General features: G+C 45.2%; 1 protein-coding gene across 1 annotated transcript in view; it reads right to left on the bottom strand.

The window, feature by feature from the left end:
* LOC144668328 (aminopeptidase N-like) overlaps nucleotides 1-12,093 on the bottom strand; it is a 71,339-nt gene that overhangs the window by 2,172 nt on the left and 57,074 nt on the right. The window contains exons 16-19 of the mRNA XM_078530215.1: nucleotides 6,563-6,673; nucleotides 3,550-3,717; nucleotides 2,468-2,608; nucleotides 1,949-2,030 (exon numbers count right to left, since the gene is read on the bottom strand). Of these exons, the coding sequence (XP_078386341.1) occupies nucleotides 1,949-2,030; nucleotides 2,468-2,608; nucleotides 3,550-3,717; nucleotides 6,563-6,673 (502 nt within the window). The remainder of the gene's footprint in view (nucleotides 1-1,948; nucleotides 2,031-2,467; nucleotides 2,609-3,549; nucleotides 3,718-6,562; nucleotides 6,674-12,093) is intronic.

The raw sequence follows: 12,093 nt of genomic DNA, 5'->3' as shown, positions 1-12,093 counted from the left end.
AGATATAGATTTTATATTGGGTAAAGCACAAAGACGGGTATGTGGCATTGAAGTGCAGATCAACCATGATCCAATTTAATTAAATACTGGAGGAGGCTTGTGGGGCTGAGAGACCCGCCATGTTCCTATGCTCATTTGTTTAAATGGTGAGAGTTTGATGAAAATTTCTGCAGATATTTCAAGTACAAGTTACAGAAGTGCTTTTAGTTAAAATGGCTCTGTATCACCAGTCTTAGAGTCAATCAAATGTTCTGACTCCCACATGAAAGTCAGCTGAATTTTTCCCATTCTGTTCTCAGGTAGTAAAACACTTTTATTCTCAAGCTGCTCATTTCATCTAAAGTGTTAAGTTAAATTGCTGGCTGTTAAAGGAAATTTCATTCATTGGTTTATAATCTCTGGTAGTCCTTAAACCTTCTCTAATATTTAAACATAGGGCAGAATCGCCAGGTCCCATTGGCGGTGGGCCTGACCAGACAGTTTGGCGAGAAGGCCAAAATTCAGTTTTATGCCATCATGAAACCAGTTTGCAATCATCCACTCCACCCGTCAATGTCGGGCCGCGTTTCCTGTCACCACACATCGGGAACCTCATTTCAATACTTTACCATCTCATTAAAAGCCCTGCTCACTGGAATCATATCCCCCCCCACAGGGATGCAGGGCTAGGGCTTGCTTGGGGAAGGGGAGAAGTGGCCTCAGGAAAGGGAAGAGGCTGCAGGGCGAGGGCTGTACTGCGGAAGGGGGGTATCCCAGGGTGTGTGTGGGGACACATGTTGATCTGTGCAAGTGGCCTCAAGATGGTGAGGGCTGAGGAGGCAGCCTCCAGAGGAGTTGAGGTCAGATGGAGGTGTGAGGGTGTGTGTGTGAGAGAGTGAGTGGTGATGCCCCTTGAGCTGGCAGCGAGTGAGGTGCCAGTGAATGTGTGATGGGCTTGAGAGTGTGTGAGTTTAGAGTGACGAGATGGTTGCCTTACCCTGGCGGCACAATGAGATCATTCATCCTCTTTCTGCACTGGATGGCCGACCTCTTCTGTGCAGAATTGGCACTGACCACCTCTGCCACCGCCTCCCAACCCGGAGGGGTGAGATTGTTGGCATTCCAGTGACAGGGCACTGAAATCTTCTTGGCCTTCAGGGCCATGCCTTCAGTCCTGGACTATAAGTATCGAGAACTGTGCGCGCGGTTGCAGTTTAGATATGGCACCGGGACTGAGGAACTGGTGAGGTAACAGCATGACGGGCGATTCAGAGGCTGCCCACCAGCAAGATGGCGTGTTCCCTCTGGCTGTGGCGTGTTCCCTCTGGCTGGATAATTAATGAGGCAGGAAGCACACGATACAGCGTGGCCGACAGGCAAAATGCCGTTTTTCACACCCGCTACTGCACTTAGTGCAAATGTGGGACAATTCCGCCCATAGAGTTTATAAGATTGACAATAGTAAAATGACCAAGGGAGGCTCTGGGCTAAAAGAATGACTTTCATTTCTATAGTGCCTTTACAATCCCATCACATCCCAAAATGCTTCACAACCAATAAAGTGCTTTTGAAATGTTGCGATGCAGCAAACATTTTAGCTGATTTGTACAAAACACGCTCCCACAAACAGCAATATTATAATGACTGGATAATCTATTTCTGTGATGGTGATTGTGGGATAAATATTGATCCCAGATTACTGGAGCGAAGCCGCTGCTCTAATTTGCAACAGTGTAATGGGAGGTGCGAATGTTACATGATCTAAGCAACACCGAGCTTTACATGGCAACTAGCTAAACTAACTGAATGAACCCGGTCGATCAATGGCTTAGGTAAATGCGAAAGCTGCTTTGAAGGAGAGGTGAGTTTTATCCGTTAAGCGAGAGTGGTCGAACTATATCGAACAACTGTCTAAAGTTAAGCGAGAGAGGAAGACTAGAACAATAGAATGCTCAACGTTAACACTAACCTGTTGCAGCTCAAATTCTGAAGAAAATCGTTCTGTCACTCCCTTTATCAATGACGAGAATGAAAATGATCCACCACCATATCTAAACAATGAAATATTTCAAATATTAATCCTTTTATGGCAGAGGGATTATAATACATGCCTGGATGAATGTAATTCCAACAATTCAGGGCAAAGCAGCCCACTTGATTGGCACCCCATCCACCACTTTCAACATTCACTCCCTCCACCACCGACGCACAGTAGCAGCAGTGTGTGTACCATCTACAAGATGCATTACAGCAGCTCACCAAGGCTCCATTAACAGCACCTTCCAAACCTACCACCTTCACAAGGGCAATTAGGGATGGGCAATACATGCTGGCTTAGCCAACGATGCCCACATCCCCTGAAAGAATAAAAAAAAATCAAATGGATCTTCGGGATGGGTAATTTCCCATGTGATCTGAACTCGAATTCCTGCACAACACAGAGGATTTTAATTAATTTACTGATTGTTTAGAAATTTCAGATACTCACTGCTGATAGATGTGCTTCCACTTTACCCTGATAAAGTCCCATGCCAGACTTTGACCGATCACATTTCTGGCAATGGCAACAATGGTTTTTGTGGCATCTTGCTTTCTAATCTTACTGCTATCCAAAGTATATTCAAGATATCTACAATATAAGAAAGAAAACATTAAATAAATAGAATTCTTACATGGTGATGAGTTCCTGATACACTGCAGTATAGCTCGTTAGAACATTGTTCAAATAAAATCACAGCAGACATCCATCCCAAAGTTCATTTCTCGGGGCCAGAATTTCAGAACGGTGGGGGCTTTGTTGGGGTGGCAGTCGGCCAGGGGCTACAGTATGTGAGGTAAGGTGGGGGCCAATAGGAGTTCTAAGAGATGTAATTATTTAAAACCTACTGTGGTCTCTTCTGGCCCATCCACTCCATAATTGCGTTGCCATGGTAACAGACAGTGCAAGCCCCCCCCCCCCCCGCCTACACCCGGCACTAATATCACATTGCGGAGCCAATGGCATCATCATGTTGTGACTGTGCCAGCTATTATCCAGAATGCAGCTAGGGCGGGAATGTGGCAGTGGGGGTATGGTGAGGGGGAGGTGGGGGGGTGCACAAAGCTGAGGATGACAGGAATGTCTGTTTGGGATTGAACTCAAAGCTTCCATTTCCATGTTGGTAACTGAACACATAAAGTATACAACCTGTAACATGGCATAAGCATCAGCAGACAACTAGCCAAGGACCTGCCCTTGGACAGAGCACTCATGGAATGGAACATGACATATTCTTTCCTAAAACCACCCTCCCTGAGCATTCTCATCCTCCTCCAGGCTTTTTAATCCCACATCACCAATCACTACTTCTTGGTTTGCTTCTGCTCAAAGTAAACAGGCAAAAGGTTCGTACAATGCACTTTCAAACTTTACAACATGTCTTTGCAGCTCTGAGTGGCAGTCGCTATTACTCTCAATTTGGATTTGTTTCCCTCCAGAACCTTTAGGGTGATGTCCCTGACAGAGTTGGTGAGAGGTTTTCAACACTCTCAGAATCTGTTTAATGATTTCAGTTCCTTTTCTTGTCTTACCGATTGAGTAGCCAGGGCTGTTCGGTACAGGCCAGGGCTGATCGTAGCTTGTCCGCTTCTGTGGCTATTGTAGTACTCTGCAATACATCCCATGCAAAGTCCCACTGCTTCTCGTCCCCCAAGGCTATTGCATTGCAATAAACTGATGACTTCAGATTCACAGGAATGCTATTTATTAGAAATAAAGTTACAAAAATAGCAAAGAGTAGAAAATAAATAACATTTATGGTATATCAGGTATCAAAATTTGGTTTCTAGAACATAATGGCCTAGATATTATGATCAGTGTTGATGCTGCCTGCAAAGATCTCTGCCACCCAACCTTTTTGCGATTTTTCAGCCAAGGCTTTCAATCCCAGCTGAAGCAGAGGGTCAGTACAGACATCCACGGAGAAGATCAGCGAGTGCAATAAAAGATGACAAACTGAGTACATGCCCAACTTCTACAACAGCAGCTGCTGTATTCAGGTAACTTTTTAAAGGTCTCAAGTATTTCAGTAAGTGAGTGGGTTCGTGATCGGATGAGTGGCTGAGTGAGTGGGTCTTGGGGTAGTTAAGTGGTGGGGTAGTCAGGTTGGGTCTTGGAGTAGTCAGGTGGGGGTAGTTAAGTGGAGGGGTAGTCGGGTTGGGTCTTGAAGTAGTCAGGTGGAGGGGAGTTGGTGGGGGGACAAGTCAGGTCGAAGGGCAAAATCAAGGAGAACCCGAAGATGTTTTTTCGAAATATTAAGATTAAGAGGATAACTAAGGAAAGAGTAAGACCCATAACAGATCAAAAGGTCTTTTATGGAGGCAGAGGATGTGGGCATGATTCTTAATGAATACTTTGCATCTCTCTTCATAAAAGAGGGCAACGATGCAGATATTGTAGTTAAGGAGGAGGAGTGTTAAGTATTGGTTGTGATAAACACAGGGAGAGAGAAAGTATTAACAGGATTAGATCCTTGAAAGTGGATAAATCACCAGGGCTGGAAGAAATGTGCCCCAGGCTGTTAAAATAAGCCAGGGAGGAAATTGCGGAGGGTCTGGCCATCATTTTCCAATCCTCACTGGATACAGGTGAGGTGCCAGAGGATTGGAGTCTGCTAATGTTGCACCTTTGTTTAAAAAGAGAGTGAGGGATAGACCGAATAATTACAGACCAGACAGTCTAACCTCAGTAGTGGGCAAATTATTGGAATCAATTCTGAGACACAGGATAAACTGTCACTTAGAAAGGAACAGATTAATCAAGGACAGTCAGCATGGATTTGTTAATGGAAGATTGTGTTTGACTAACTTGGTTGAATTCTTTGAGAAGTAACAAGGAGGGTTGATGAGGGTAGCACAGTTGGTGTGGTCTACATGGATTTTAGCAAGGCTTTTAACAAGATCCCACACTTGGCAGACTGGTTAAAAAAATAAGAGCCCATGGGATCCAAGTGAATGTAGCAAGTTGGATACAAAATTACCTCACTGGCAAGAAACAAAGGGTAATTTTTGACAGGGGTTTTTGTGACACAGGAAGGCTGTTCCCAGTGGGGTTCCACAGGGCTCAGTACTGGGTGCTCTGCTTTTTCTGGTATATATTAATGATTTGGATGTAAATGTAGGGGGAATGATCAAGAAATTTGCAGATGACAAAAATTGGCCGTGTGGTTGATAACGAGGAGGATTGCTGTAGGCTGCAGGAAGATATCAATGGACTGGTCAGGTGGGCAGAAAAGTGACAAATGGAATTCAACCCAGAGAAGTGTGAAGTGGTACATTTGGGGAGGTCAGACAAGGCAATGATTACACAATAAATGGGGGAATACGGAGAGGTGTATAGGAAGTGAGGGACCTCAGAGTGAATGTCCACAGATCCCTGAAGATAGCAGGACAGGTCGATAAGGTGGTTAAGAAGGCATTTGCAATCCTTTCATTTATTAGCTGAGGTACAGGATATAAGTGCAGGGAGGTTATGCTGGAACTATATAAAACACTAGTTAGGTCACAACTTGAGTACTGTGTGCAGTTTTGGTCACCTCATTACAGAAAGAATGAATCGCACTAGAGAGGGTTTGGAGGAGATTTACGAGGATGCTGCCTGGGCTGGAAAATTGCAGCTATGAGGAAAGATTGGATAGACTGAGGTTGTTCTTCTTGGAACAGAGGAGGCTGAGGGGAGATTTGATTGAGATGTGCAAAATTGTGAGGGGCCTGGATAGAGTGGATGGGAAGGGCTTATTTACTTCAGCAGAGAGGTCAGTGACTAGGGGGCATAGATTTAAAGTGATTGGTAGAAAGGTAAGAGGGGAGATGAGGAAAGATTTTTCATCCAGAGGGTTGAGGGAGTCTGGAACTCACTGCCTGGCAGGGTAATAGAGGCAGAAACCCTCAACTCATTTAAAAGGTGTCTGGGCATGCACCTCAAGTGCTGTAACCTGCAGGGCTATGGACCAAATGCTGGAAAGTGGGATTAGGCTGGGTGGGTCGTTTATCAATTGGCGCTGACACAGTGGGCTGAGTGGCCTCTTTCTGTGCCTTAAACTTTCTGTGACTCTATTGTTATGGGTTGGAGGGGATTGATGGGGGTTGGGGGTGATTGGTTATGGTGCTCAGTTCAGATACTATGGCTAATCTCTGGGTTAAACCAGGTATCGACCAGCATACATTTCCTGGGTAAGTATCCAGGCTCACCACCACCTTCTCAAGGGCAATTAAGGATGGGCAATATAAATGCTGGCCCAGCCAGAGACTCCCATGTCCCATGAAAGAAATAAAAAAGGTAAGTCCCACATATCTGACCCAACTCAGAGACTCCCGCAGAGGGTCCCAAGCAGTGGAAATCAGCCTATTGGAAGTTTAAACTTCCTGGGCATTTGTGTGCGTCAGGACAACTGCAGGGTCCCATCACATATCTCCCAACTTACATCCCATCTCCAACGTTCTGGATACCAGAGGATTTGAGCCTGTTACGTGAATCTCTACATTATGATCATTACATTTTATCAAACTCCACTTTGATATTCCCCTTTTCATGCAAAACACTCACGGATTAACCGTAGAATCATTCATCCATTTTCTGAAAAATGCTTGTGCCATTTCTTGACAGTCCGGGACGCCATATCCACAGGCGACACTCACTGCATTGATCATGCTATACCTGCAAAACAGCTTGTATCAGTAACTCAGTCTGAATGGGGATCGATTTACACAGAAGCTCAAATAAACTGCACAGCTTTTACAGTATTGATAAGGTGCAATTCAAAAGCATTTAAATTTGGTGATCCCTACATTTTAGGGTGGAAAGTAAGGCCCGAATTTCGATCCCGTGTCAGGAGCACAGAGTCGGGACAATTCCCAGCTCCGCAAATCCAGCCCGGGAAAAAGTGCCCCAGAGGTTTGGATGTTCAGTCTGGGGTGGGGGCAATGAAAAGTGGACTGTGGCAGGCAATCCCAGAAAGAGTTTAGAGACTGTCAGGCGCAGAGGTGGACTGGGCAAAAAGACGGACTTGGTGCTCGGGAGTTTTGTCAAAGATATAAAAAAAATGAATAAATCAAAAAACACCCCTCACACTCCCTGACCTCCCATCCATGCCAACCCATGCCATTTCATGCCCCCCATCACCTCCATACCCTTCATGCCAACCTTTGGCCCTCTACTCACGCCCAACATGCACCTTTATAGCCCCCAAGCCAACTTAAGGCCAACTCATGCCAACCCATGCACCCCACCCACCATCCTTTACCCTTACACCTACAATGCCACTCACAGGAACACAGGGCTTAGGAGCAGGAGTAGGCCATTCAGCCCTTCAAACCTGCCCTGCCATTCAATAAGACTATGGCTGATCTGATTGTGGTCTCAACTCAACTTTCCTGTCTGCCCCCCATAGCCCTTGTCTAAGAAAAATCTGTCTAACTCAGCCTTGCATAAGTTCAATAACCCAGCTTCCACTGCTTTCTGGGGAAGAGAATTCCACCATCCAATAGCCCTCAGTGAAAAAATTCTCATCTCCGTCTTAAAACGGAGACCTCCTATTCTTAAACTGTGTCCCCTGGTTCTAGCCTTTCCCACAAGAGGAAACATCCTCCAGGTTTCTACCCTATCAAGCACCCTCAGGAACATATCTTTTCCCTTACTCATTCTTCTATAGGCCCAACCTGTTCAATCTTTCTTCATAAAGTAACCCTATTCACCCCAGTAATTAGTCGAGTGAACCTTCTCTGAACTGCTTCTAACGTAATTATATATATTTTTTCAAATAAGGAGACCAAAACTGTGCACAGTATTTCAGATGTGGTCTCACCAAGGCCCTGTACAGCTGCAGTAAAACAACCCTACTTTTATATTTCATTCCCCTTGCAATAAACAACAACATTCCATTTGCCTTCCTCATCACTTGCTGTACTTGCATACTAACTTTTTGTGATTCATGTACCAGGACCCCCAGATCCCTCTGTACCACCAAGTTCTGCAATTTCTCTCCATTTAAATAGTATACTGCTTTTCTATTCTTCCTGGTAAGGTGGACAAATTCACATTTACTCACTTTGTACTCCATCTGCCAAATTTTTGCCCACTCACTTAACCTGTCAATATCCATCCGCGGACTCTCTACCTCCTCTTGACAACTTGCTACCCTAACTATCTTGATGTCATTGGCAAATTTAGCTACCATACATTTGGTTCCTTCATCCAAGTTATTGAACATATGAATTAGGAGCAGGATAGGCCACTCGGCCCCTCGAGGCTGCTCCGCCATTCAATAAGTTCATGGCTGATCTGAATGTAACCTCAACCCCACATTCCTGCCTACCCGCGATAACCTTTCACCCCCTTGCTTACCAAGAACCTATTTAGCTCTGCCTTAAAAATATTCAAAGACTCTGCTTCCACAGCCCTTTGAGGAAGAGAGTTCCAAAGACTCACAGCCCTCAGAAAAATATTTCTCCTCATTTGTCTTAAATGGACAACCCCTTATTTTTAAACAGTGACCCCTAGTTCTAGATTCTCCCACAAGAGGAAACATCCTCTCCACATCCACCCTGTCAAGACCCCTCAGGATCCTATATGTTTCAATCAAGTCACCTCTTACTCTTCTAAATTCCAGTGGACACAAACCTGTCCAACCTTTCCTCATAAGACAACCCACCCATTCCTGGTATTAGTCTGGTAAACCTTCTCTGAACTGTTTCCAATGAATTTAGATCCTTCCTTAAGTAAGGAGACCAATACTGGACACAGTACTCCAGATATAGTCTTACTGTGCCCTGTATAACCTCCCTACTTTTGTATTTAATTCCCCTCACAATAAACGATAACATTCTATTAGCTTTCCTAATTATTTGCTGCACCTGCATAGTAACCTTTTGTGATCCATGCACTAGGACACCCAGATCCCTCTGCTTCTCAGAGTGCGGCATTCTCTCACCATTTAGATAATTTGCAAAATGGACAATTTCACATTTTCCCACATTATACTCCATTTGCCAGATCTTTGCCCACTCAATTAACCTACCTATATCTTTTGCAGCCTCCTTATATCCGCTTCACAACTTACTTTCCTACCTATCTTTGTGTCATTGATGTAGATTGTAAATAGTTAAAGCCCCAGCACTGTTGTGGCACTCCACTCATTACATCTTGCCAACCCAAAAAAGACCCATTTATCCCTACTCCCTGCCTCCATGCTAATACGTTACCCTCATACTGTGTACTCTTATCTTATGTAGTAACCTTTGATGACACCTTATTAAATGCCTTCTGTAAATCCAAGTACACCACATCAACAGGTCCCCTTTATCCACCTTGCTTGTTACTTTCTCACAAAACTCTAATAAATTAGTTACACCTGATTTCCTTTTCACAAACCCATATTGACTCTGACTGACCACGTTATGATTTTCTAAGTATTCTTCTATAACCTCCTTAATAATGGATTTTAGCATTTTCCCAATACAGATGTTAAGCTAACTGGCCTGTAGCTTCCTGCTTTCTGTCTCCCTCCTTTCTTGAATAAAGGTGTTACCATTTGCTATTTTCCAATCCACTGGAACTTTTCCAGAATCTAAGGAGTTTTGGAAGATTATAATCAATGCAGCTACTAACTCTGCAGCCATTTCTTTTAAGAACCTGGGATGCAAGTCATCTGGTCTTGAGAATTTGTCAGCCTTTAGGTCTAATTGTTTCTCAGTCCCCTTTCCCTGGTTGAGGTGATTGTTTAAAGTTTCTCCCTCCCATTCATCTCTTGATTTTGAAGTATCTTTGGGAAGTTCTCTAAGTCTTCTACAGTGAAGACAGACACAAAATACCTGTTCAACACCTCTGCCATTTTCTTCTTTTCCATTATCAATTCCCCATTCTCACTCTCTAGAGTAACAACACTAGCTTCAGTTATTCTTTTCCTATTTAAATACTTGTAGGAGCTCTTACTATCTGTTTTTATATTATTAGCTAGCTTTCTTTCATACTCTGCTTTCTCTCTGATTTTTTTTTTTAGTCATTCTTTGCTGGTTCTTAAAATCTGATCAATCTTCTGACCTACTGCTAATCTTTGCAGATTTGTACAGTATTTCTTTCAATTTGATACAATCCTCAGATTCTCACCCAATATCCACCACAGGCAGATCTCAGGAGTCATGCTGAGATTAAATAAAGTTCTTGAGTGTCTATTGATGAATTAATTATTTGAAATAAAAAACCTCATTTAACTTCCTTTAATCCTTTATAAATACAAGCAATGAAATTCATAATCACAATTTATTGAGCTTATATAACCAGAACCAGAAGATATTGTAGATCAGAAATCTGATCCTACCTGAAACCACGTGCAGATGATGGAAAGACCTCTGGAAAGGTCGAGTGTGAACAAAATTTTAGGTCCTTAACTTTTACAAAGGTGGAAGTCCTAACCCTAACTCTTACCCTCATCCTGACCCTAACCCTAACCCTCATTCTGACCCTAACCGTACCCCTAACCCTGACCCTAACCATACCCCTAACCCTAACCATCATCCTGACCCTAACGCTAACCCTAAACAGTGAGAGGAGAACAGGCTGACGTGAAATCTCATCAGGTCTGTGAACTGTGGCCAATGTGGGTAATGTTGGACTGTATAAGGGTAAAGAAAGTTAGGCAGGCAGTCTGGAGCAAGGAGGGACATAGAATCTGGAGTGAGGAGGGACAGGCAGCCTGGAGAGCAGAGGGGCAGACCGTCTGGAGAGGGGAGAGGCAGGCAATCTGGAGAGGGGAGGGAGAGACAGTCTGGAGAGAGGAGGGACAGACAAACTGGAGCAAGGAGGGACAGGCAGTCCGGAGAGAGGATGAGCAGGCAGAAATAGCAAGGAAAGGCAGACAGTGTGGAGAGAGGAGGGGCAGACAGTGTGGAGAGAGGAGGGGCAGACAGTGTGGAGAGAGGAGGGGCAGACAGTGTGGAGAGAGGAGGGGCAGACAGTCTGGAGAGAGGAGGGGCAGACAGTGTGGAGAGAGGAGGGGCAGACAGTGTGGAGAGAGGAGGGGCAGACAGTGTGGAGAGAGGAGGGGCAGACAGACTGGAGAGAGGAGGGGCAGACAGACTGGAGAGAGGAGGGGCAGACAGTGTGGAGAGAGGAGGGGCAGACAGTGTGGAGAGAGGAGGGGCAGACAGTGTGGAGAGAGGAGGGGCAGACAGTGTGGAGAGAGGAGGGGCAGACAGACTGGAGAGAGGAGGGGCAGACAGTCTGGAGAGAGGAGGGGCAGACAGTCTGGAGAGAGGAGGGGCAGACAGTCTGGAGAGAGGAGGGGCAGACAGTCTGGAGAGAGGAGGGGCAGACAGTCTGGAGAGAGGAGGGGCAGACAGTCTGGAGAGAGGAGGGGCAGACAGTCTGGAGAGAGGAGGGGCAGACAGTCTGGAGAGAGGAGGGGCAGACAGTCTGGAGAGAGGAGGGGCAGACAGTCTGGAGAGAGGAGGGGCAGACAGTCTGGAGAGAGGAGGGGCAGACAGTCTGGAGAGAGGAGGGGCAGACAGTCTGGAGAGAGGAGGGGCAGACAGTCTGGAGAGACCATAAGACCATAAGACATAGGAGCAGAAATTAGGCCATTCGGCCCATCGAGTCTGCTCCGCCATTCAATCATGGCTGATAAGTTTCTCAACCCCATTCTCCCGCCTTCTCCTCGTAACCTTTGATCTCCTTGCCAATCATTAACCTATCTATCTCGGTCTTAAATACACTCAATGACCTGGCCTCCACAGCCTTCTGTGGCAATTAATTCCATAGATTCACCACTCTCTGGCTAAAGATGTTTCTCCTCATCTCTGTTCTAAAAGGTCTTCCCTTTACTCTGAGGCTGTGCCCTCGGGTCCTAGTCTCTCCTACTAATGGAAACATCTTCCCCACGTCCACTCTAGCCAGGCCTTTCAGTATTCTGTAAGTTTCAATCAGATCCCCCCTCATCCTTCTAAACTCCATCGAGTATAGACCCAGAGTCCTCAAACGTTCCTCATATGTTAAGCCTTTCATTCCTGGGATCATTCTCGTGAACCTCCTCTGGACCCTCTCCAAGGCCAGCACATCCTTCCTGAGATACGGGGCCCAAAATT

Source organism: Cetorhinus maximus, chromosome 26 (assembly GCF_964194155.1).
Source record: "Cetorhinus maximus chromosome 26, sCetMax3.hap1.1, whole genome shotgun sequence".
NCBI classification, from domain to species: domain Eukaryota; kingdom Metazoa; phylum Chordata; class Chondrichthyes; order Lamniformes; family Cetorhinidae; genus Cetorhinus; species Cetorhinus maximus.
The sequence above is the reverse complement of the archived record's forward strand: the minus strand, read 5'-3'. Positions and strand labels throughout refer to the sequence as shown.